The sequence below is a fragment of the Haliaeetus leucocephalus genome, unplaced genomic scaffold (assembly GCF_000737465.1).
Source record: "Haliaeetus leucocephalus isolate CR32 unplaced genomic scaffold, Haliaeetus_leucocephalus-4.0 Scaffold687, whole genome shotgun sequence".
Lineage (NCBI taxonomy): Eukaryota > Metazoa > Chordata > Aves > Accipitriformes > Accipitridae > Haliaeetus > Haliaeetus leucocephalus.
The window spans coordinates 4,865,632-4,893,340 of record NW_010973123.1 but is presented as its reverse complement, the minus strand read 5'-3'; the positions used below and the strand labels follow the sequence as shown (position 1 = coordinate 4,893,340).

The 27,709-nt window shown below is 37.8% G+C and overlaps 1 protein-coding gene across 1 annotated transcript in view; it reads left to right on the top strand.

The window, feature by feature from the left end:
- The window catches only part of MYPN (myopalladin), a 48,872-nt gene that overhangs the window by 8,929 nt on the left and 12,234 nt on the right, over positions 1-27,709 (top strand). Inside the window, exons 3-12 of the mRNA XM_010579977.1 lie at positions 3,413-3,588; positions 5,164-5,215; positions 7,357-7,504; positions 8,885-8,956; positions 9,170-9,311; positions 10,261-10,284; positions 12,327-12,443; positions 13,186-13,555; positions 14,513-15,100; positions 17,546-17,693. Of these exons, the coding sequence (XP_010578279.1) occupies positions 3,413-3,588; positions 5,164-5,215; positions 7,357-7,504; positions 8,885-8,956; positions 9,170-9,311; positions 10,261-10,284; positions 12,327-12,443; positions 13,186-13,555; positions 14,513-15,100; positions 17,546-17,693 (1,837 nt within the window). The remainder of the gene's footprint in view (positions 1-3,412; positions 3,589-5,163; positions 5,216-7,356; positions 7,505-8,884; positions 8,957-9,169; positions 9,312-10,260; positions 10,285-12,326; positions 12,444-13,185; positions 13,556-14,512; positions 15,101-17,545; positions 17,694-27,709) is intronic.

The following is a 27,709-nucleotide window of genomic DNA, read 5'->3' as shown; positions in this document are numbered from 1 at the left end:
CCATACAATCTAATCTACTAGAAAATAATGGTAATGGCACTGTGATGGTGAAATCCTTTAAAACAGAGGTAGTTTGTAAACAATCATTTTAAGACCAGTGATTTCACCGTTTTAAAATTGTTCTTAAGTGCTGCTTCACACCTTCTAAAAAAGATAAAAGAGAATGGTTAGATACTCCAGAGAAATATATGAATATACATACATGTATATATTAGCTCTGTTCTTACAGTCTTCTGTAAGTGTCTGCTTTTGGCCACTGTCAAGACAGCATGCTGGGTTAGGTGGACTTGTAGTCTCAGCCAGAACATGCAGTAATTTCTTATTTACCTTTTTACATGTGCTAGCTCACCTGGCATCCTAGGATATGTGCCAATGTTATTACTCCCCTTTGTATGATGACAGCTGTCTCTTAAATTTCCAAAGGTGTTGTATGGGTTTGGTTAATATCCAGAATGCTGTTTACAACTGTATTGTGAAGCACCTGAAACAAGTTCCATTAAGGTTTGAGAAGTAGCAGGAATGGCTGCTGAAAGCTATCCTGGGGTAAAGTGTTGTCCTAGACAGACTGTCCACTGACAGCAAGTACCTCGGAGCATCTCATTTTGCCCACCAGAGTGGTAGAAAAACTAGCAAATGAGCTATGTCAAACTTCAGAGGGACACAGGAATATTCCCCTAATGTTGTGGCTCACACTGAGTTCAAACAAACATCTGTGGCAATTTAAGACACAGCTGTAGCCTCCTGACTGCCCAGTCCCTTCTTTTATGGCTATTAACATTTACCAAAAGTGATATATAGAAGAATTTCTATGGTTCAGTTATCCTAGATCCACATGCCTAATGTCCTGGTGCAAACCCATTTTCATTAGACCAGAACTAGGGCAGCTGGGCCTGGGAACACATTTGAACCTGCCATCCTTGCTTCAGAGCGAGAAACCTCGAGCAAAGAAGTTAGCATCAGGATTTTAACATTTTAAAGTACTGCTGCCAGATCTGCAAGAGCTTGTCTATCAGAGCCCTAAGGCTCAAATGGAAGAGAAATGAGTAACTTTGTCTGAAATGCTCCGCATAAAGTAGTGCCAGTTTCTCATTGGTAAAACCCTGCAAGAAGGATATGGATGTATTTTAGGGAAGTGAAGCTGTCCTTCAGCTGTGAAATGTCAGGGAAGAGAGCTGGGACATTTTACACCCTGCTGGCATCCTCTTTTAACATGATGATATTTATGACATGACTGTCTGTTGCAATTGGAAATGTTAAATTCATAAAAGTAATTTTCTTAGACCCTTTTTCAATTCTTGTTACAACGGAGGCTTGTAAAAGAGGATAAGCAAGCAGACAGAGACATGAACAAGACTTTTAAGTTCTAGCTCTCTAGCTGCAAAGGTTTGCCGTTCTAAAAGGGGAAATTGTGTTAAGTGGTATGATTCACTCTACAGTGCAGGAGCTTCCCTCCATAACAGGCAGACCTGTACGCTTTCCAAGCTGTACATTCAAGTCAGTTGACTGTACAGCTACAGATTACACTAATGTGCAACTCGAAGTGGACTGGGGAATACCCTGACTACTTTAAGAAAGCCATCTTGGACAGCTAGGACTGATGGTGCACAAATAGTGCATGGTTTACTTCTTAGCTATGTAATCAGCATTTAAGTTCCAGATCTGTACTCCTTCACACCCCATAGTCCCTTTGAGGCTCCTTTTTCAATTCTACTTTATACTTCTACTAAATTCTAGTTTTCCATTGCTATGGACTGTCTTACAGGGGGTTTTTTTCCAAGATATTAATTTGGGGTTTTCTTTATGCTCAATTTGTAGCACAAACTGTTGTAAAAAGTTGTGCTTCCAAGAGTTGCATACAATTGAATGGTTAAACAAATTTATTTATTAACGTTTTTCTAAATTATCTGAGATGGAAATGTATCAAAGTACCTTATAGTATGAGCCGGGAAACATGAATTATTACAATTTACTACACAAAACCCTATCCCTATCCTTACCACAACTAATGTTATTTGCTGTAATATATAACAGTAAATACATTTGCCATTGCTTTGATAGCATTTGCATGCACTTAAAAGCTAACGGGTACTGTTACCAAGTTAGCATATAAAGATTGATGAAACAATTACTCATTTTAAAAAATCAGTTGAATCAAAAATGTTATCAGTATGACAGCCTCCACCCACACATGCACAAGACACATTAATCAATCATACACAGTTAAGAAAGCAGCAGAAAACAGAAAATACAAATATTTTTGTGGAGTTTCACATCTCTGTATTTATGAGAAAAGTTATGCTGAAGATGAAGGCACCTTAGTTTGGCTTTTCAAATTCAGGTAGTTATCTGAAAATACAGGTATTTCTGCGTATTATCGCAAACGTTTAACTCTGGATCCCTATACATAGTACTACAACTTCTCTATAAAACCTAGAATGTCTTATTAAATTTGAACCTGGTTCTGCAAACCCACCTGCTTTTTCTCTTTCTGTTCTGTCTTTTCCATATTAACAAGCAATAGCAATCAGGCCTGCTCTCCCCTCCTACTAGCTCTCAGGTTGAGCTGACTGTTCCTGTCATTAACACATTCTAAGGAGCTGTGTCTTCACGTGCTGCTTTTAATTTTGCTTGGATTCCTGCATTTTCCACTGAAACAACCCTTCTGAACACTGAGAGACTTAGGAATGCCTTAGATGAGAGCATGAAGTCTCTAAAAGGCCCAATATATTTTTGGATGTGTAGCTGGATTTAAAAGAGAAACACAGAAATATGATGCAGAAAAGAATTCAAGGTCCAGCTGTCCCACTGGCTATGTCCCTGTAAGGAAGTACCTCTATATTGTAACAGATCAATTCTCTTTCCTTGTGGTACACTTATGCCATCTTTTATAAAAATCAGAGTGTCTTAAATACATGACAAAACAAAGAGTAACATTATAATAAATTTCAGTCACATTCTGAACCAACATGAACTTTGGAATCACAACTTTGAGGGAAATTTGTTCACTTAGGGGTTTTTTGGTTGTTTTTTTTGCTACATTTTAAGCCACAACACAGATCTGAATGTACCTCAAGAGAAATTCAGAGCTGGACTGATAGCGTTCCAAATTCAGAGCTCTTCTACTCTGCTACTGAAATCTGTACATCAAGAAAAATATGTGCTAGAGTCACTTACATGAACTAGTTTGTTAGTATGTTTAAATACTGCAAAGAAAGGAGCTCTATTATTTGCTGTAATTGAATATTATGAAAATCATAAATATTTTATTCCTATGACTGTTCATTCAACACTTGCCTGCAGTACTCTGTCAGAATCTTCAGGCTAAAACCCACCCATTTATCATCAGAAAGACTTCGAACATTGTCATTCTAGTTTCAAGTTGTTTGCATTGATAATATTTTTTGCCTTGCAGGTGGTACTGTGAAGGGAAGGAGCTTGAGAACTCACCAGACATTCAAATTACCCAGACAGGTGATCAACACTCATTGGTTATTGTTGAAGCTTTTGAGGAGGATACAGGACGTTACTCGTGCTTTGCTTCAAACATCTATGGAACAGATTCCACTTCTGCAGAGATTTACATAGAAGGTAATGTTAGAATTCTTGCAGAAATCGGTTGTTGAAATTGGTCATACAGGATTAAGATACAATTATGTATTTTGTATGTTAACCGTGTAATAGATTTGTCACAAAAAATACACAGCAGGAAGTCAACACTTTTCATCATTACTAACGTATTTATTACTTCTCTGTAAAATAGGCTTCAGACAAGTGACTGCCCTTTACATATAATTTTATTGTGTTGCTTCCCAGAGATTTTATGTCTCTCATAGAAAGATCAAAGTCTAGAAATATTCAGATTCTGATGCCACCTTGTATTTTTTGTCTGTGGTACTCTACAGAAATATAAGAACCTAAACTTTGTGTCTAATTCTTATTAACCCCTTTTTCCTACTGCCATTATTACAAATTGAATATAGGATAGCTTCATCCTAAACCATTATTGGGACCTTGTAACCAAAATGAGTATGCCAGCAATTTGATATTTTACTCGCACAATAGATGCTGTAAATAGAATATATTTCTGCAGATTTAGGTCTCTCTTCTTTCTCCTTATGCTTTTTAATATATCCTACTTGGCTTAAGAGAGGTCTATTTATTGTATTTCTTTTTAACACTTTTTTGGGTAAGGTTTCAGGTTGCATCCATCATTGTGCTAGCAGGATTACAAATTTAAAATAAACACACAGAATCTTTTTTTTTCCTTTTGTCTTTTTTCCATTTCTCAGGCAGAGAAATATACTGTGAGTAACATCACTGACCACAGTGGGACCATTCATAAATTAAAGCACCTACCCTACTTAATACAAGGTTAATTTTGCTCTACTGTTATTCTTCTTTCACGTCTCTAATCTGACAGTGAAAGGACGAATCCTTTTTTAGTACCTGCACTGCCCCTGACATTAATGGGAGATGTCTGTGCTTGGCAGGGATTTACTAGTTCTCGAGACTGGGGCTAAGGCCTGCTTTTACCTAACTTGTGGATGTTGGATGGAAGCCATGGCTGATGGAGATGCTCACTGGCAGGAACTGCAGAGAAAATGAAATTTCCAAAGGCAATGAAGGCTGAATCAGAAGTGTAAAATGTCTCAGTAAGACAGCTGTTAGTAAACGGAGCTAGTATCTTCTCCAAGCTGTGCTATAAGGCACTAGTTTAAGAATAATAGCTACGATTCCAGGTGTCTCTCTTTTTTTTTTCCCCCCCTGTTTTTTTTTCCTGTTTTTTTTTAAACTGGTAGTATCATGCGCCTGTGAAAAAAAAAAAAGCTCTTACTTGATTCACAACAGCAATTACAGACTAAATCATACTAGTGGCATTTTAAAGAGAACGTGAGGAAGACCCAGGTATACATTCACTCTTGGATGCTGTTTTCCTCATTTCAGTCACACCTCATCCCAAATCTGCCTTATGTCAATAGCAGTTCTGCATCTTACACAGTGTACATTGTTGGTTCATTTCCACTGCAATGTGATCTTTTGTTTTGGCATAACTTTATAATATATATCCTTAGAATGCTCTAGAGAAATTTGAAGGCTTGTATCATTCATAGATAAACTTCTCCAAAAACCCCTCTGATAAGTGATTTTTTTTCTTTCTCATAGGAGTCTCTTCTTCTGACTCTGAAGGTGAAATCATCAAAGACGAAATGGATCAGTAAGTTTAAAATCAATTACATCTTCCATATTTTTTCTTACAGTTAAAAAACCCCACAAGTGTAGACATTTCAGTTTCCGTTAATATATTGCAACTTCCAACACATTAGGCTTTTGTTTGGGATTTGTTTGGATTGTTTGGGTTGGGTTTTGTTTGTGTGTTTGTTTATTTGCTTTAAAAATACTATGGAACAAATACACATTTGCTTGTGTATCTTCAACTTTAGCTTAAGAATTGAAACTTTAATACTAAATATAAACATAAGAAGAAATATGTTACCTTAAAGATTAAACTACTAGAATTAATTTACTAAAACAGATGCCATTTGACTAGACCCAACTTAAATGCTGATTTAAGCATCTGACTTAGAAAAACAGTGTAGCAAAATTTCTCACATGAAAATATGGTATGTCATTAAGTTTTTGTCAGAAGATGGCTATACATGGATTATTTAGATTTAATATAAGGAAATTAATAGATATAAACTAGAGTAAACTGAAATGATGGGTATAAAAGACTACTTAATTATAAAAAGAAAGAAAAGGTGTCAGATGTAATCCAAAACCTGGGAAATAATTTTATTTTTCCTAGATGAAACCCATTCCTTGTGCATTTAGAACCTGATCCAATGCTGCTAAAATCTGTATCTTTCAGAATCAAAGTCTTTCTATTAACTGGAAAGGGAGTCAGACTGGTTGAAAACTAAAATAATCAATCTTTTATTCTGAACTCCTTTGTATGCATTAATTCAACCCCAAAAGCAACCAGTGGTTTATAAAGAGGAAATTTTAATCAGATAGACTTATGCACCCTGGGTTTTTTCCATTATTTATTAAGGAAGGTTATACTCATTACAAATGTCATTTTATTTTAAAATGCAAATACAAAAGACTGCAGTGTGTTTGACTGAAGACCTCAGGCTGACAGCAAATCCTGGTTTAGGTGGTTTTTACTTCAAAGTCTTAAAATACTCCAGATTGGATTGGTTTATGGACTTTGATAAATGTAAAAGTTTATATTAAATTTAAGGTCAAGAAGATCTCAAAGATTTGGGGACGAATTGCTAAGTTTTTCATAGTTCTACCTCAGACTTTTCCAGATGTCTCAGGCATAAATTTTTTTCTTATTCACCTCGTTAGTTGTTAATGTAGTGTTGACCATGATCCTGATCACTTGATGGCATCTCTAAGTTGCTTACCTCATTAAATTGTGAAGTAATGTATTGCATTCTGTATTTCTTAAAAAAAAAAAGGAATGCTGCTCTGACATTGTAGTGGGACGTCCTCAAATGATAGAATTATGAAAAAACAGGTTTGGGTATAATAAAAGTGTCTTTACTTCTGCTTAGCTTCCAGCTGCCATCACACGAATCTGAACACCTGTAATTAAAGGGAATTAGTATGAGAACAGGTGCAAAAAAACCTTCACAATTTCAAAAGAGAAATCAGTGATCACAAGAAGTGTATGTTCACTCTGAGTAAGGCTTCCTCTGGTTTGAGGGCTGGCTTTCCTGGGGGGGACCTGTGGTACATTCCAGAGCCGCTAGTGCATACCTCAAACTGAATAAAAAGACCATCTCTTCATCATCTACATTATTTTACTTAGCAACAAAAATAAATAGGGTCAACTCTTTTACTTCAATATAAAAACAACCTAGAAGAAGTGAAGAGTACTGAACCTGTACTCTACCAAAACTGCATGATATTCAGAAAGCATAACTCTCTTTTTTTATTTTTCAGCAGTAAATTATTGAATCTGTATCCAAGCAGACCATGGTACTTTCATTACCTTATGGGCCCAAATCTTTATACAAGCTCAGGGAGCAGTGCAGGAGAAACTAGCACTGTCCTCTGAGCAACTAGCATTGCGCTCTCATGCTGCAAGTCACAATTAGGCTAATCCAGGTCATTTATTACATTTGGTGTAACTGAACTACGTCTGAGAGATTAGAGTGGCAAGATACGCAGCCTGATTCTTATAAAATGCAGTTTACCTAGGAGTACGTATCCGTTTAGATCAATTGGAATTCAATCCCAGAAGTGAGGCTGGGGCTGACATGTAACTGGGACAGACATAACTAAAGGACATACATGTAGCTCTGGCTTCCAATTAGAGAACTTGTTTTTGTTAACATTTCACAGCAAACCAAAGCCAGCTGACACCTCCTTGAATGCAGCATCTCCTGCTGTTAGAACTGCAACCAAGCATCAAGAAACCTCCAAGGCACCATCTGCCACGGTACAGCCTGTGTCTGTACCTGTCCAGCCTGTGTCAACACCAGTTAATCAGGTAGGGGAGACAATACGCTGAATTTCAGGGACCAAAAGCAAGGTCTTAAGAAGGTGTTTCTTCTGCAGTTTGTGACTCAGGACCCCCAAATTTCCTAGTTTTTGCTCTGCTGTTGAACTTCAGCTTTGAACCTTACAGCCACACAGTAGTCGCATACACAGAAGAGATGTCCTGCCTACTTGCTAACCTTTAGCACCTGGCAAAGGGAAGGGAACCTTTCATCCCCAGGTTACAGGCATCTCCGCGGCAGTGAGCAGAAGGAGCAGCTGCCGCTAGCTCAGCCAGCGGCGGGCATCTGTGTGCGCTCCAGCAGGTCAGAGACTGCATGCCGCGAAGGGCATTTGGATGCGTAAGTCAGCTCGCCGGCCTCTTCACATTGCAGACTGACTCATTCACTTTCAATAGCAGCAGCCGGTAACTTTTTCCTCTCCCTCTCTACAGAACTCACTTGAAATAATTTTCTTTCAATGAAACTTATTCTAAGCTAAATAATTTCACTACTATGTTTACTTTTATATGTAGATACGCTTATGTACTACATAACATTTTAATATCCCTATCAAAGAGTTTCTAACTAATGTTAGCAGGCATTTATTTCCCAATAGGAAAGAAGAGCCATATTTACTTAAAACTGAAAAGTTAATGACAAACTCACTTTACACTGCCTTTTCAATGTTTACAGCCTAGAATTAGGTGGTAACCAAGAAACAGATACTGAACAGGTGAAGTAATGCATGTTTACTTTTGACTACAAAGAGAACAGAAGTAAGCCTTCGCGACATTTTGCCATTTTGACAGAGGTTGCCTAAGTCAAAAATGATAGGTATCTCAAAAATTACCACTTTTAATCTTGATGACTTGTAAGACACCATCTATGAAATTTGGTTATGTTTCCTGAGATACTGAATCACTAATTCTGCTCTTCTGGGCAGCTTCTATTTCACTAAAATGAAAAACTCTATTTATCAAGTTATATAAGGAAGTTTTCCAGGAGAATAACTTAATTCTGATTTCACTGAGTAGGATCAATAGGGTGATATACCACCTCTGTAAATTGTTTGGTTTTGGCAAAGGAGAAGAATTACAAGATTAAGACTTGACTTAACTTTTCCCTATTAACATCCATAAATTTTGTAAGTAAGAATTCTTAAAAGAGGACTACTACCAAGCAGCCTACGCAGATTTGCCTTAGTGAAGTATCAATGAAAGATGTTATAATACACTGCAGTGAAGTTTTCCCTGCCACAATTAACTCAAAAAGGCAATAACAGCATTTTTGTTACTCAGGCAGCAACCCATCCAGGAAGATCACTAGCAGTTGTCTACAATAGAGCAACTTTTATTCATTTGTTCATTCATGTGATGTTTTGCAATCTACAGGCTCAAAGCCCCACTAACTATTTGCAAGGACTGGATGGAAGACCTATAATTGCTGCTCCTGTATTTACAAAGGTAATTTGTTCTATGACATATTTGAAAACTAAAGAGGTCAATTAATTGTATGGAGAGATAATTAAAATTTTCTAGCCATCAAAGATAAAAAAAGGAATTCTGCATTTCTTAAGCCATCCAAGGATTTAAGTGCCTTTACGAAATCTTACTGAAACCAGTATTACTTCCAGACCATAAGACATTTACTGACTGTCTATTCATTTTCTCTATTAGATGTTACAGGATATTTCAGCTTCTGAGGGGCAGCTTGTTGTCTTTGAATGTCGGGTGAAAGGAGCTCCTTCCCCAAGGGTTGAATGGTATAGAGAAGGAACACTGATAGAAGATTCTCCAGATTTTAGGATATTACAGAAAAGTATGTTTCTTGCGTGGAAATATTGTGTCTAATAAAATAGAGGCAAGCACCAAAATTGCTAACATAGCAACACTTTGAATTTCTTCTTACAATGGTAAGAACTATAAAAGCCATATTTATGGCAATAAATATGGGTTCCAGAAGGCAAAACTGTGGATGAATTGAACAGCATACTCACAGGTAGTATTCGTCTGAGATTCCCCAAACTATTGAACTGTTTTGCCTTCTGTTTGATCCCTCTGCCACTTCAATGTCCTTTTCTAATTCAGCCTTACTTCTGCTGTTTGTTTTTGGTTTTGCACCATTTATGTAGAGTTCTGTTGCCTGTATATCCCTCATGTTTTAGTTAAGTGCTATTGTAATAGTGCTTATGGGCAGCGGATTGCTTTTTTATCCACAAAAGTAACCTGATGTACACGTTAGCATGCCTACAGATACATGTGTGTGCACATAATACATGATAGGTTGTAAACATATACTTCTACTTTAATTTTCAAATGCGGTCAAAACATCTGCAGTTTTCTCATAAGTCACTGGAATGCTAAAATTGCTAAAACTCAATAGAAATTCCTTAAATACCACACTAAATCAAACCTAAATTAAACAATGTTTTATCATAACTTGATTTCATGTCTGTAATAGTTTCAGAAATTGTCTTCGAGACACAATAAAATAGTACTAAGATTGCAAAAAAATACTTTTTGCAGAATTTATTTCCTATTCATAAGTTCTCAAAAGTTTTCATAAGTGTTCATATTGTCAGTGGATTTGACATACCACTGAGTACAAGGCCTGGCTGTCTCCAGCACCTCTTAAACAGAAAATTGGATCAAAAGGAATATTGCATCATATTGAGAAGATCAAGCTTCATATTTAGTGCTTAAGAAAAAAAAAATATTGGCAAAAGTACATATATTCAATCTACTAATTCTGCTCTTCTTCCCTTTAGAACCACGATCTATGGCTGAACCCGGTAAGGATCATCAAAAGGCTCATACTTTTTTGATTATACAAATATGGTGATTTAACTTCACAAAATATTAATTATTTAAACTCCATAATTTAATTAACATTTCTTCTTTTCACCATGTGCTGTAACTACTAGTGAGATGCATTTCACTGTAGACTGTTCCATAAACATATAATTTGAATTAATTCTATCACTTTTGAAGAAAAAAATGTTTCCATTCTGCTTTGACCCAGTTCTAAATTAGGACCTAAATGTTACCACCTTATGAGCTAAAGATTAACAAAATTAATGTATGAGGGTCCCCTATATATCTGAGGTTCAGAAGTACACCAGATGATGTAGGACTGAGCTATTTTTATCTAGTTTACCAGTTAGGGAACATTGCATCAGATGTTTAGCCATGTCAGCCATTCCCTTTGCTCCTTACCAGCGTAATATGAGAGTATCACATCAGGTGTTCCACCCCTGATATCAGCAAATCCTATAAAAGTGTCTGGATTTGCTAATTTCAAGGGTCCGAGCAGAATGTAGGCTACTCTGCATGATTTGAGCAAAGGAGCCTTATAGATCTTGATTTCTCCTCCATGAGACAATCACTCTCTTGGTTTTGCTTTTCACTATTAAAAATATAAAGCTGTCCCTCTTAAGATAGAAAATTACCAAAGGAGTATTAATTCTTACAGTATATAAACTTCTGTAACACTTCTCCTTGCCCTATTAAAAGTTTTTTACCCAAAAAAGTATCTTGAAAGAGACTCCCTCTCTCTGCAATGTCTCTCACTGAGACTTAGGAATGAATAAATGGAGCTTCTACCAGAACCCACCGATGCTGTTCCTTTACTGTCCAGTGGCATCACTGCTGAGTAATGTGAAGCAGTTTTCAGAGGGTAATCAGTTGGGTGCAGTTGTCACTGCCTCATCATCTGCTGCTTGTTCAGAAGGAATCTGGATTTCCATGCATGCAGTGGTTGGCAAATCCAAGTACTATAAACTAGATATTATAATGCCTTAAACTAGTTCTATGATCCTAGTACTATAATAAACTATTATTCTTCCATAGTTGTTAGCAAATAATCTCTTTGTTGCTACTGGATTTTCCTCAGCAATGACATGAAACAATCGAGTTCAGTGCGGTATGGTCTTCTACAGAAATACTCGTAAAATATTAATCCTGTAGGGTTTTAGGAAAGTTTCTTGCAAAATGGTAGCAAAATAGTCACTGACTAGTTGAAGAAATGTTATCAGCCCACATTTCAATCCACTTTAGATGTTACTCTCCCTCCCCATCCCAGCTGCCCACCCAAATGAAAGATTTAAAATCCTATCACCTTAGGTATTTGTTAGCTGGTACTGCTGCCTGGATATGTCAGATACTCGTCAGACAGGAATGTCATAACTCCAGACTGACTTTTCAAGAAGGAATTTAATTTTTGCTAGTACAATTTTGCTAGTACATTTTTGGTGCCCATTAGTCTTCTTCGCAAAGAAGTGAAAAGGCAACTTTCTTTAAGCACAATTAGCACAATCCCCTCTATCTGCAAATCTGCACTGGTACTTTTGGAAAATGCCAGCCTATATGTATGTGTTTTGTATTTCTTCACCTTACAGAGTGACTCCACTTGAATTGTTCCTAGTTAATTATAACTAATCTTTCAATCTGATGAGATAAAAATACATATATTTTAGTGAGTAGTGGGTATAGAGTACACTCTATTTCTCTAAATTAAATTTTAAGTTCTTCAGAGAGAAAGTCTGTACTTCACGTGATTAGGAAAACATTTTCTAATGTTTTCCAAACACTGCTGACACCTGTTCTTCACTTTCATTGGGCATGCTGGAGCACAGAGGGTACCAGTTGCTGCAGACAATGCTGGTAACAGCTGCTGCACACAAAGGCTGCCAAAATTGATAATACTGATGAAACTAAAATCAAACTGAGCAAGGTGGAAAACCTTAAGGAAATGTCCCTGAGGGTAGTGAAGGCTTTGTGTGTTTGTCCAATGCATGTTCACTGCAAGTAATAACACTGCTCTGATGCTTTGCAGAGGAAATTTGTACTCTCGTTATTGCTGAAGTCTTTTCAGAAGATTCTGGCAGTTTCACCTGTACTGCAAGCAATAAATACGGCACAGTCTCTAGTATAGCTCACCTAACTGTCAAAGGTAAGAGTTTGTTTTAGTCCTTTGCTTGCTAGTAAATACAAGGCAGAGCCACCTGCTGCACTGTGCAGTCCAGGCTGCTTATCGAACATACAGATTGCTATGTCTTTTCAAAATGTCCTTCCCCAATTAGAAATGTGAAGGAACAAGGAACATTAGGGAATGAATCCCACACAGCCCTTCCAAAAACACAACTCTTGCTGACCTCAAGAGTTCGGCAATAGCCCTTTTTGGAATCTCTGTGGACTGCCTAGTTTGCTGTTTCAATAACCTTTTGGTGCAGAGCCCAAAGGAGGAAACCTCAGAACAGATTCTTTCATACTGCCTACGTGATTTATGCTGCCAAGGCACTAAGCAGTTAGGTGAGCAAAGTACAGTACATAAAAGCATAGTACACTGTTGACTCCAATTCAGCTCAACTTCTGGCAGTGTTCTTCATAATGAAAAAGTTAAAGAATTCTCTGAAAAGAAAGTTTGTATTTCAAAGATGCTAGTGGAATTCACAAGGCACATGGCTGAAGACCACTGCTGGATCTTCCAAACTAGAACTGTGTCTCTTTTCCCCCCACTTTTACAATCTTCCTTTGTTAAGGGAATTTGTTGTTAAATAAATGAGGTCAAAGAACTCACTCCAACAGCTGGAAGGACATCAGAGTGAGTTTTTCCAACTGTAACTTTTCTGATTTCATTTCACTATAATTATGATATTTACATATCACCGAAACTTGGATATTTGCTATTTCAGCTTCTGAAGACACTAGTAATGCTGCTACCCTTCACCCAATGAGCTCAATCAACTTAATTGCTGCTGAACATCAACCTCCCCCATGCACTCCTTCCCCCCGTGTAGTAAATCAAACACCCAAACCTAAACTTGAAGGTGTTCTTGTGAACCACAATGAACCCAGATCGAGTTCCAAGATAGGTCTCCGTGTGCACTTCAAGCTGCCTGAAGATGATAAAGGAAGTGAATCATCATCAGAGGATGGACCTGGTGCTACAAACCAAATCAGACCCAACTATTTCCAAGAGAGGATAAATGGACAGCCAATGAAAATACCAGAGCCGACATCGCCATCCAAGGAACCCCCCCCAGTATTGGCTAAACCAAAGCTGTAAGTAAAAGGATTCTAACTCTCAGGAACATCACTGATAGTACTTAGTATTTATAGACCAGGACACTATTGCACTAGAGCAAAAAACTCAAACGCAGAACAAAAAAGACAGTATCACATGGTGCTGGCCTAATTAACCATGCTCTTAGAAATACATATTCTACAGAGATAGATATTTTTTTCTGTATGCCTCTTGGGAAAAGTGTTCTCCAATTTCAGATATTTTTTTCTGTATATGTAAAATAAAAGCATGTTCTCCAATTATATCTCACTCTGAGTATGCAATTTTGCCCAAACCAGACATATGTAGTCTTATACATAGTATGGGCTAGCAACTAGCTAGCAACTGTAATCCCAAAGGCCATGCCTCATGACTTTTATGTCTCAAAAACATAATCTCCTCCTAAAACAGATAAAATACTTAGAAATGTTTGATAATGTGAAACCACTTGGTCTAAAAAGCACCTGTGTGATTATTAGCCAAAATGCTGGTTTCAGAACTCACTTTAATAGGAGCTAAATAACTGCAATCTGGCTTACAAATGCTCATTTAAAATCCAATAAACCAAATCCTACTCTTAGTTATACAAGCAGAGAAGTACTAAGGTGACAGAGCAGAACTGGACAATGCTATCCCTTAAATACCTTCAAGTAAGATTTATATTTACATTTCATGTGTTAAAATGTAAGAATCGCCTTCAGTCAAATGATGTTCAAACAAAAATCTTTTGTGCCTCTGGCAAAGAAGGGGAGAAGAAGGAAAAGTTTAGTTTAGTAGCAAACTAATATTATGCTCTTCTCATAATGTTAAGAGAATATGTCATGTAGGGGTTTCCCCTACCTTTTACTGTATCACAGGATATAGAACTATTCTCTTCCAATTCACTTATGGAAATGTAGTCAGCCAGCACATTCAGGGCTCGTGACCAATTTTGCTCATCTTTGTTTTATATGCAGTGATCAGACCCAGTTAAAACAGCTCCACAACCAGGTCTTGCTTGAACAACAGCAGGTGCATCAGATATCTACAAGAGAACTGTCATTCAACACAGCTTTACTGAATTCTGCTACTTCACTCCATCCACAGTCCACCTCAACTACGTACAAACAAAGCAAAGCTTCTGCTTCGCAAGCATTCAGCTATACCCGACCTAAGCAGTTCCTACCATCACAAACCACACCGCCTACCAGCTCCAGTTCTAGCTCCTCAGTTACAACATTCAGCAATGTCCCTCAAGGAACTCAAAGAACAAATAACAAGGAAAATTTCACAGGAAATCCTCCACCTGCCCAATCAAGGTCTTCAGGAGGGTTTACAAGCAAAAGTGAACAGTCTCTACCAAGCCCTAAAGAATCCATGGTGCTTCCATTAACACTTTCTACATCTAGTGCAAAACAGGTTCAGCCACAGAGTGTGACTCCTGCTCCTATCTCCCCAACTGGCCGGATTCAGAATCCAGTAGCTTTCCTTAGTGCTGTTCTGCCTTCGCTTCCTACTGTGCCATCAACCAATGCTATGGGACTGCCCAGAAGTACACCAGCCACGTAAGTAGCATAAAACATATGCGCAGAAGCAGGGACAAGAAATACTCATAAAGGAAAACTAAGATGTGTTTCTGTTCAAGGGTTCAGTGGGGAGCTTACTGAAATGCAAGTAATTAATAAAACAGAAAAGTGAGTTATTCATATATTCTGGTCATTTCATCTAACATTTACATTCAGTTTAGAAAGCAAGGAATAGTAGCTTCTATAATAAGATACATCAAGGGTAAGATAAATTCAAGACAGAGAAATATGAGTGTATAAACAGGTATATACATAGAAGAATTTGGGGGCTCAGAGATTTGTAAGACTGTACTAGTGGGAGAAAAGAGATTTCATGACGTTGCAGGGTAAGCCACTCTAAGACCATTTGCCTGTATGACCTATAAAAACATTCTTACCTATTGTAAGCAACAAGTAAAGTTTTAAAAGGTACCTCATAATGTAAGTTATTTCTTAGTCCAGGTAAACCTAAGAAATAACTTCAGTAAAGGTATTTTCCTGGTTGCAATACTTTCTATATTTAAAGTCCCCCAGAAATCTCAGGAGAGTTAATGGTTTGCACATAAACATTTTAATTGACAGCCAGCATGATTTCTGTGACAAAATGGCCACCACCATACAAGCGAGTAAGGATGATGATGTACCGGAAAGGTCGTGGCCTTAAGAGTTCCTTCTTTACTAGTAGAGTTGAAATTAATATCCCTTTTGTGGACTATGTGAACCTTGTGTTAGCATGGCTAGCGCCAGCAGATTGATAAAATTTTTTATTAATAGAACTTCAAATTCTGCATAAAGGAAGGAGTATTTCCACCTTTTACCAATGGTACACTTAAAGGTAGTGATAGCCATCAGTAAGTCACAATCTCCTACTTATCCTGCTGATACTACATCAACCAATCTGTAATTATAACAGAAAAAAAAAAGTGTCCCTGTATACATAGCATTCACCATTCTGTGTGCCAAGAAGCCCTGCCTTCAAACCATTACTGCACTCCTACTCACAGACTTCCTAGTGGCCCAGCACAGCCACATAATTGCCATTACCCTGTGGCACATGCCTGGAGGCCTTCATGGCCCTGGCATCACGGGCAGGCATACACAATAAAGTTATAAGGTTCACAGTGAAGGTTTTAACTATACCCATCTCAAGCCTGTGGCCTGCTTTCACAACACGGCAACAAGCAAGCAAAAAACAACTGCAACTACTCATCCACTCTCCTTCCTCCCCTTCAGAGCTGGTGCACAAGTGCTCAAGCACTATTCTCTTTGCATTAATGACACTTAACCCTTGCAAAGTGCTTTACTTTTTCTAACTGCTGTACAGGCATTACCAAATAAATCCTTACAATATGCCTACCAGGTAGAGTAGTTAAATATTGTTTTCTTCATTTCATCTTTCCTGGGTCCCAGCCCAGAGCTGAATTCCCACATAACTGGAGCTCTACATGGGAGAGAGTAAAAGTGAGGGCACAAAAGATCAGGAAGGAACCTGAACAGTATCTGTGCTAATCTGTGAATATCTATTGAAGTTTCAGCTTCCTTATTTGGCATTATCAATTATAATAACTCTGGTTACAAAAGCAGTGAGAGATCACCATGTCTATGGAACAACAAAAGGAAGGTATCTTGCACAGCAATCATCAGTTATAGCTTTTACCTGGATACTGTCCTGGTTTCAGCCGGGATAGAGTTAACTGTCTTCCTAGTAGCTAGGAAGCTACTAGTTTTATTTCGCTCAGGATATTGCTGGCTGCGGTTAAACCACGACAACCCCCTGTTATTAAGAACCCAAGTCCTGTGATCCCACTACTGGAACGTTGCAGACTCTCTAGTAGTGTGCTGCTGCTGTGCTTCAGTGGTGCGCTCTCACAGTCTCCTGACAGTCCTATCTAAGAATTTAACTATTTTCAAACCTTACTAAAATAAAACAGACTAGATCTATAAAATGAAAATAAAAAGAACTGTTGATGTTAGGTGCCATAAAAGGGTGACAGAAATGAAAGAAGTAAAAGTACATGGAAAGAGTAAATGATCAATGAAGATGTGAGATAAAGATCAATGAGGAAATGTATTAAATTTTAAATTATTGCCTGATCCAGTAAAATGTACAAATTGTATACCTATGGTAATACCTATATACATTTCTTTAGCATTCATTGTGACATCATTATTCCACGATAAATATAAATGGAACTTAGAGGCTTATTACAGTATTATAATGCTTATTCTCTTTAAGATGTGTGTCCTTAATTCCTACCGGCATGGGAATGGGATGCACCATTAAAATAGTATCAAAAAATCAAATCCCATATTGTGCTTTGGCTTCTGCGTAAATAAATAGTAGGTTCTTCCAGACAACTGAAGTGCAACATATCATATCATACAGGTGACAAAAAAAATATATACTGGTTGCTGCATGTTAGTATCAGAATTTTCTTTTAATAGCCCGACCCAGGGATTAACAAAGAAAAATGTGAAGCCTCTGCCGTTAGCAACAGATGATTCTATTCGGGAAAATAAAGCTGCACTCGTAAAGGACCTGGAAAGAAAACTGCATTTCAGAGAGGACGTTAATCAACAAAGTAGTCAGCAGGTAAGAAAATCAAGTGTTATTAAAATAAATTTTACACATGAACAAGACATGTATTATGACTTGTGGATTGTGCAGTTGACCAGCTATGCTACTTTGTGGAGTGAGCTTTGGTGGCAAGTACTGGTTTGGAATAGCAAACGGGAGCTTTAAATAGGAAGTATGAGGGGATGCAGCTGTAGAGGGTTTACTTTGTGGCTGAGTAGCATTTTTAATTTCTGATCATCTCTATTACAGACCAGTAGGAATGTAAAACTTTCTTCTTTTCATGGAAGCTTCTGTACATTGGATTTCATTTTTTCACTTTACAAGTTGCTCAACTCGTTGTGCACATACACATTCATACACTATATTTTTAACACAAATTAAGGACTGAAGTAATCAAACTGGTTAAGAAAAGGTTTCTAGTTTTTCTGTGGTTGAACTAAAATACAGAATGTAATTTTTAGCATTTGACCTATTTTTCTAAATCTCCCAACTTAAATGAATTGACAGGAATGAATTGTGAGGAACTTAACAAAGTTTTTGGTAGCTGTTACTGGCACACACCAAACTTCAGGCCTAGCATTATTAGAGTTTAGCAAAATAACAAGCCTTTTACAGAGTTCAAGGAACTAAATATCAGTTCATTCTTAACTGGAATCAATAAATTCACTGGATCTGGGCAGTGCCTATGAAAGTGAAGAAGAAATAAAAAATGAAATAATACTTTGAGGTTGAAATCACTATAAATCAGGTTCAACCACCCTCAGGTAACAGTGGGACACACTAAGGACTGCTAGAGAGCTGTTCTGTCTGTAGGTGATCATGCTACTCTCACTGTGGCCACAGAGCCCTCCACAGCTGTCCCACCAGCTCAGGCTTAACACAGCAATTAATGGTTTACCCTGATCTGTCGTCAACAAGGGAACTCTTCGCAACGTCTGTTAGCCCTTCTGACAGAGAACATGCAAAGATAAGCAAAAAGCTGTGGAGTCTCTGGAGCAAATTACCCTCTGTGGACAACTGCAGTGTAATCCCTGTTTTTTTAATTTTGCTGTTGACCTTTCTTTCTGACAGATCACGCTGCCAAAGCACTTTGAGTAAAACAACTGGCAAGCGGTATGTTTTGCAGATGAATCACAAGTGTTACAATTTGTGCTTGCTATGGTAGTAAAACAAATTATTTAGAGCGCTACTGTGAAATACCAATCAGTCTTTTGAGTTAACTGCATGATAACCCCTTTAGAAACAATGATCACTACTAGTGTCAAAGTTATCTGCTGACAGCAAAAGTTATTTATACACTTATTCGCTATTCTGTATGAGAGCAAACCAAAATCTTGATTCCCAAATCCCCCAAACACTGGAAAACTTCAAAGCTGTCATTTCTCTAATTGTTATGGTAATCAGAATGCCAACGGTAATGAACTACAAAACAATTTTAGGATTGCTCAATAAAAGTTCCCTCATTTTCCCCTGAGTTCCCACCTTTAATCACTTCTGATTTTATTCTTCCACATTGAGGAAAACCACTGCTCAGACTGACTCTAGCAAATTCGAGTCTGAGTTTTCTTCTCAGTGAAAGCAGTGATTATTTAAAGAGATGAGAGGATGCATAGTATTTACCAAAATTCCTATTGCTTTGCCATTTATATAACAGTCATCATCGTGAGAATAATATGTTGGAGTGCTGGATTCACACCCATAGATTTTGTCCTGTTTTTTCCTTTTCCTCCTAATTAACACAGAATCAAAAAGGAGACATTTTCAACCTATATATAGCGTATCTGCATTAAATTGATTATTATAATGGTAGGGAGGGGCTTCTCATTCACTTTCTCATAAATACGAATGCAACTCTCTCCTCCGTGTGAGAGATCACTGCATAATCAATGGAGTACAGCATTCAATAAGAATCTCAAAGTGTTGGCTTCTTTGCATTTTCTACATGCTATTTTAAAAATTCCTTCTCATAAAATGTGTCCTATGGAGTATTTTTATTTAGCAAATTGTATTGTAACCCCGTATTTCAATAGCAGCATTTGGTCTCATTTACAGTATCTGCAGAGCATGTAGGGATCATCCAGAATGAAAGCTGCAGATGACAAGTCTGTGCCTTAAAGTACTGTTATTGTCTTATATTACTATATAAAGTGCAGTAATGAACATGAGTGATTTACATTCTGGTGCTCTATTTATAATCTATCATTGACTTCCGTATGAAAAGTGTTTAGCTTACAAGTCAAGATTTTCCTAAGTGTCAGCATTATGCACTCAGCATGATATCTAATAATCCAGATGTACTCCTTCTGTTTCATCCAGTACATCATTCATCACCAACAATAAAGAAATCCAGAATCAGAACATAGTTGGTAATTTCGCTGATGTTGCATGAGACAGAACAGATTAGTCTCTGGTCTTCTACAGCTATGATAATCATGCAGTGCTGACAGAAATACAAACATGATTTTGCTAAGATTCTAGCTGCAACTTTGATCAAGTACATGCAATAACAAGCTGTCATTTTTACCAGAAAAAAATGCCATACCTGTCATTTATGCAGATGGTAGTATGCTATATTGCCAGGTGAAATTTCATCACAATTAGGAGTGTTGAAAAAAATGTGGTTCGGTTCTACCAAATGTCTTCAGTCAGATTTGCTCAGTTCTTTCAAACAGAAGATACACTAAATGAGGATTAGCTTTATGCAATTGCAGGAACAGGTTAGGACAAATCCTGGAATATAGGAGACTTCACTCAGTTTCTTCCTTGGCCTGAAGACAGTCAAATTTGTAACTTAACTCCCATAAGGACAGCCTAACTCCTTGCCAGTGGGTACGTGTATTGTTGGTGCTGTCCCAGGTTGCACAAATAATTAAGCATTCTTTATCAGCAGGATAAAAATCTGGAAATTCCACCTTTCAGAACGGCTTCCGCAACAGGAGACCCGAGCCTTTCTCTCACCTTCTCCAGCTCAATGAATAAAACTTAAGACTTTCAGGCAGTGTAGAACAGGCCTTCCTTTAGCAGGACATTTCAGAGACCATTTCAGCTTAATGGTTAGGGTTGTTTGAGGAAGCTGCTAGAATCCTTTCTTCCAGTTCGTGTTGGAGAAAAGAAACATAGACAGACTGAGAGAGACAGAGAGAGAAAAAGAGAATCACGCTCCTGCCTAGCAACTAGGACAAACACCTAGATTCTTGTCCTTGCTGTAGTGGATGTTTCAGTATTTCTGCAAAGCGAAAGAGGATAAGAAGGACAAAGAACTTCCCTGTCCACTCATCTCCACCCCCATAATGTTTTATTAGCATGGAGCGCAGAGCTTCCTCTTGGAGGCCGAGGTTGAAATCCTGTGAAACAGAGCATCCAAGTCTCATAACTTCAGTGAGTGTCTGGGCTACTGCACCATTTGAAGAAAGCAGAGTACACCCAGTGTTATCTCTGCTTCCCAAAATCTGTCAGTCTAGTCCATTGGGCCTTTTGTTTTCCTTACAAGTAAAATATCTTGGTAATGTTCAGTTAGTACATGTCATGTAGAAACAAAAAGACATGTGGGGAGAAAAGGGCAGACGGAGAATTTGGGGGGATTTTGGCAAATGGAAAAAAATATAAATGTATAATGCAAACTGATTCTTTTACCCTGGTATTTGAAAACATTTACAGGCTTCACCAATGGGACTATAAATAGAGGAAATTCAGCTTTACAGGCAAAACTTGGAAATTAATGATATTACCTCCTCAAAATTTTGCTATACAAATAATATAAAACAGAAAGATGAGGTAATTAAACCTCAAAATCCTATACAGTAATAAAGGAATTTATACCTTTTGGTTACAAGAACTACAAACTGTGCTGACATATCTGTGTCATTTACTATGAAGAATATCATGTGGCAATGCTGGTTGGTTGTGTCTTATGTAAGACCCAGATAGCAGCATGGTCACTGCCTTATTTTTAGGACAAAGAGTAAACCTACAGCTGTTTAGAAAGTTATGCACAGCCCTCACATGAATATTCTTTACTTTTGCTAGGGAATACTTTATAAGAACTTTCAGAGCAGAAGAGATGCAGGGCTTGTCCAGAAGCTTTTAGACCATTAAAAACCACGGCCTGTAAAACCATAAGCAGAATCTGACTCATCGCACAGGCCACATCATCACTAACACCCCAATGCTGATCAAACAGAATCATCTCACAGTTCCCATACTAAGCAGTCAGGCTCAGAAAGGTCCCAAGAATCACCAAGAACTCTGTTCCCTAGAGCACAAGAATTACACTTAATTCCTTAATTCAATCACTCCAAAAATCTTGCTCAAAAACAAGCTTCACCAGCGTCTCTCAAAGGTCAGCCAATGTAGGCAATTTTGGACTAAGGATGGGAGTTAAACCACAAGGAGTCCTCACAGAAGCTTGTTTGCTCTGTACTAGAAATGAGAAGAGATTTAAGAACCTGACCAAGACAAATTACCAGATCTTGATATGAATAGGTATAAACTCCCAATAATCGTGGGAATGAAGAGTTGAACAACCACTTGTAGCTGTCTTCTCAAGACCTAGATCTAATCAACAACAAACTAGAGACAGGTATTCCTGGTAAAGATCCTGGCTTGCAGAACTCATCACCTAGGAAAGGCAACCCGAGCTCCTCATGCTTTCACACATACTCCTAAGCCACTCACTCCAGCTGAGAAGTCTGTGGGAGCTGGAGATGCAAACCTCATTTGCTTTCTGTTCTGTTTTCCTATTGCTCAATCACTTTGAGCTGAACTATATTTCGAATATTGTCTAGCTGTGTACCACAGATGACTTGCTAGACTCTTCAAGGGTTTGTGTTTACATTTGGAGAGCGTGATATTCATGCCTTGTGGCATTTAAGACAGCCCAACATAATTTGCAAGAAGGAAGGCGCTTCAGTGATACTTCTTCATGGGGGATGATAAGTGTTAAGAAAAGCATGCACATTGGATGTGTTGGGTTTTGATGCCCACTGTTGAGGCGGGCTGGGGGGGTGGGAAGGAGAGAGAATCCAAACAGAAGATTTCAGTCAGAGTAGCCTAGATGAGACTTTGAAGCCAAGGACTATTACAACTTGGAAACAGATGCTGAGATGCAATATATGCCAGTTTCTTAGATAAACTGTTAACTGGATATAGAATAATTCTGCCAAAAAGCCAATCTAGCAGAAGTTACAAAACTGGGATTAAATTGGGAAATTTGTCTGGAGCTCGCAATGAGTGGCAAACAGAATTATGTTTTCATACAGTATATGAGAATCAACATTCCAATAAAGTTCCTCTAGCCTTTCTATTTGTGGTAATTTCCATGGGTTACTAGGCTAACATCAGATTATTTTGATGCTACAAGCTTCTACTAACTGTTAGCACATATTTTCACTAAGATCTGAATCCTGCTAAAGTCAACAGCAAGATAGGTTTTAACTTCAACAGATCCAGGATTTTAGAACATATATTTACACACAAAGATGCTTAGAAAATTACAGGAATTACTACAGTCTGTGCAATTCCCCTTTTTGCCAAAAAGGTTCACAGGTAGCAGAATGGCCCAGGAGCTAGATTACTTGATTCAAGATCTAGCAGACCATGATCCAACTCTCTGCTCTGTCACAGATTTTCTATGTTACCTTAAGAGGTCACTTAGCTTATTTAGGCCTCAGTTTCCCATACGTAAAATGCAGGTAACAGCCCTGCCCTGAAGGGTGCCTTGCTGCCAGGTGCTCAAAAAGTGATGGTGACGGGGCCAAACAGATTGATCACCAAGACAAAATTATGTCAATCTGTACCTTCAACAAGACTTGCATTGAGAGAAGATTTTGTTTGCCATACTGGTCAAATTACAACCATCCAGCAGCACACACAATATTGCCAAGGCAGTGCAAAGGCTAGCAACTCCCCAGAAGAGAAGTTGCATTTCACTTCTCCATCTGCCCCAAATTTCCACTAGAACTTGTACGACTTTTTTTTTTTTTTCCTTTTGAGTTAACTTTCTTCTAGCTCACTCCTGCAGAACAGGTCACTGTGGCATTGGATGACCGCCAGTGATGGCAGGAGGGATGTGTGGGAACATATAAGTATGAGCAGGGAGGGAAGTGGGGGAATGCTGCTGTTAGCACAAGCTGGCAACTAAACTGGTTCAGCTACATTGTCAAACCATATACTGAATACACTACATGTCTCTGTGGCAATAACATCGCGCAGCTCGCTCACAGGGTGCTACTAATGACTAGAGAAAAATGGTACAGAACTGCTTAAGACACATATTCACCAGCACATTTCCTCGCTTTGGTCTGGCCAGTTTTAAGTCTTTTACCCTTCTAGCTATACCCTGACAATATTAATGCAACAACCACTGCCTACTCCTCTTTTGCTAATGCATGTTTGTGAAATATCCAGGTTTCAAAAGTTGCAGTCTACTCAGCATATACAGATACAGATAATTACATACAATTACTATATATATATATATGTGTCATATATATTCTAATTTGTACAGAACATTTACAATTCTAGATAGGAGCTTGAATTTTACAGTTTTCTAGCTGGGAGATAGCACAGTTTTAAATATCTGGCTACTATATTAAACAAGTGTGTGAATTCCTGTCTGTAAAAACTTCATGTTCCAGAAAAGTTGCCAAAAAGCAGCTGAAACCCTACATTTTTGACCCCAAACCAGAGCTTGAACCTTTGTATTCTTTCCCCTAGTCTCCTCAGTATGCTGAACTGCAGCCTAGTTTTAACACTGCGCCCAGTGATCACGTTGACTTGTTCTTTGTGTGACACTTTACGAAATACTTGTCTGAACCACAACCACAAACACTTTGCCCTACTCCACTTATGTAATCACATTCAGAAATAGTTTTATGGCTTATGTGGTAAAAACAGTTCTTCAGAAAGCCATATTAACAACGATTTTCTGTTCTTCCTAATCCTAGAAGAAAATTTTCCAAACAAGCAAAAAAACTCCAAGATTATATTTATTCTCTATACAACTGTGTATTTCCACTTATTTCAGAGATTCCTGTTCTTTATAAGAAGTTTAGTGTAATAACTTCAGTCTATGTATGTTGGTGTTAAAATTTGGTGTGTAAATTTATATAAGCATATATACGCACACTGAACGACACATTTAGAAAGACAAAGACTGAAGTATGAACACAACACACAGGCAAAACTTTGGGGCTGTGATAACCTTAACTTTGTTATTTTCTAATTTAAAATATATTTTTGAATATAACTCCTTAAAATGACCAGTCCAAACACATGCAGTCAGCCTGCACAGTTCTTAGCCAAAGACTGTTGTGTTTGCATGGAAACACAATGACTCGTGCCTTCCATGGGCAGAGAAGCAGCTGCCAGTAATGACAGCCCAGTGTTGATAGTAGAGCAATATGCGTTTGTTCTGACAAACTGCTGGTTTTATTTTAAACCTTTTTCTGTGTAGGCACATATATCCAGAGCCACATACACTCAAGAAATGTGAGAGAAAACCTGTCCACGATTAACTTCAAAATGGCCCATGAGATGCATCCCTTCCTCTATCATATTTTCTTCTGCAAGCAGTCATGAAAAGGAAGAAATGTCCATATTTCTTAATGAAGTAAAGTTTGTAAGAAGTTAGTATCTTCAGCACGTCAGTCAGGAAAAAATTGATACACTGTGTTCACAGAAAACTTTTTCAGAGCTAAAACAGACGCAAGAAACATGAGGTTAATTACAGTTTGGAAAATAATTCCTTTAAGTTTAATTTATGTTAGTTGGTTGGACAACTTAAGACAAACCTGTACCTTTGGAGTAGAGGAAATAAAAGGCGTTAATTGTCTCTACCTATTGGTTTCCATCTGTAAGCCATCATGGCTACGGCAACGCTACACTATTAATTTCTTATTACATACCATGACTTCTTTTGGACCGCAATGAAGCTGAAAAAAAAAATCAGTATGAATGCTGACTAAACTCAACTATCTATAAACAATACTGGACTCTCCATTAGCTTGCAGTATTTCATCGCCTTTTAACTCCACTCTGTAGCATTTTGTTCTGGAGTCAACACCTTACTCATTAACATGATGCCTTGAAAGTATAATGGTAATGCCTTCCTAGCCCCATTAATTCCCTCTGCTAGAGAACACCATATGATGAAAAACTCACTCCAGGGACCAAGCAATGATTCCCCAGTCTTCAACTATACAGTTAACGATGTATTAAAAGTACAATACTGCCTTTTTAATTTGAAACATTATTCTTGTCATTAGCAATTTTCATTTCCAAAACCTGCTTTTGACACAGTCACCAGAAAACTGAAGTAAAGAAAAATTTGATCTAGAAATTAGCTACATCATTCTGAAAAAAGTAATCACATTCATGCTTTGTAGGTCTAATGAAACATGCCTATAGCTCAATAAAGTTGAAGACTGTATACAACTAAGATAGTCCAGTGGCAGATTTATGTACTGCCATAAAAGAATGATGTTAAGTGCTGGTAAGGTTCACAGGGCAGTAAATAACTGGTCTGCTGACCTCCAGATTACACAGATTGAACGGTTTTGTATGCGAAGCAGATGCAGGCCCCCTTAATTTTTATTCCTTTGTTCTTTATTATGTTGCGCTTTAAAACTAAAAGGTGTTGGCTCTTGCAAAAGCCCTCTTCCAATTTCTAGTCTTCTAGACTACTGCTTTCAGATTGCTATCTGACTCTGAGAAGTTTTAACACTTTTCATCCCCACTCATTCTACTCTAACTGGAGTTCAGATTTGCCTTCTCCAAGCAAAAATTCTTCGCAGACTTACTGTGTCTAGCTTCTGAGATAACCAATTTGTGAGTCACTTCACCTACTCTGTCCAGCAGCTCTGTTGCCCTCTAAACATATATAACACTTGAAAAATAGCTTATCTTTACAAAGGGAATAACAGTGCTCAGAAGTGCTCAAATATGATAAATGAGAAACATGTATGCAAAACAATGCATTTAGCTTTATAACTATGCTGTCATATAACCAATATCCAGAAATAATTACATAATTTTTGAGAGGTTCATTACACAAGAAACAGCAACATGTTTAAACAGGCAGAAATGAGATTCTCTGTACCATACTTGCTACATTGCCCTGACCTTTATTCCTGTAACAAATCATTAGATGATGGAAAGGGAAGGAGGGAAAGAGATTACCCCTACCTTAATTAATCCTTAATTAGCCTCCACATTTCCAAAGGACACAGCATGTGAAATCCCTGACAACAAATTCACTCTTAGAAGAATTACGTATATTATCTTCAGGTCCTACTGGAAAATTCAGACACTCAAGGTAATCCTTTCTCAGTAGGTCAATTTTTTTTGCCACGGATTTTGCTCTCTGCTGCCAAGAACTACCTAAACAACATGAAGGAAACTATTGTAAGTTCCCAAAGAAGTGGAAGGAAACAAAGCTCCACATATATTAAATATGTTCTTCAGTACATTGCTTGCAACAAAGTATTTAGGTTTGAATTCCTTAATTTTTGGGAGACTCTAGAAACAAAGTGTGACTGCAGTACATTTTGGTGACATGGCTGCTGCTTGGAACATAGTAGTCACTCTCTGATTTTTACTTGATTCTTCCTTCCTAAAAACACATAGGCCTTTTCTCAGTATCAAGGGTAAAAGACTGATTGCTTAACTTTCCCTTGGAACACTATAACCAGCTCTGGCCATCTAAATGTAAAAATGATAGCTTTGGTTGGTCAGAAATCAGAGAATCTTCGGTTTTACACTGGCTTAACTGAGATTAGAATTTGATCTATTAAAGCAATTTGTTGAGACATGCTGCGTGAAAGAAAAAAAAGCTCAACGAGACGAAACTTTATAAGGCTGTCTGCTGATCACCAGCTGTTGGCCAGCCCACAGAGCAAACAAAGCCAACTAAGAGAGTGGATGATACCACCTAGTGGCTGGCTCCCACCCTTTGGCGCATGGCTGGCACACTTCTACAGACCTCAGGCTCAAAAAACTCCTGCTTGGCAAAGCTGTACTCGCAGCGGTACTTT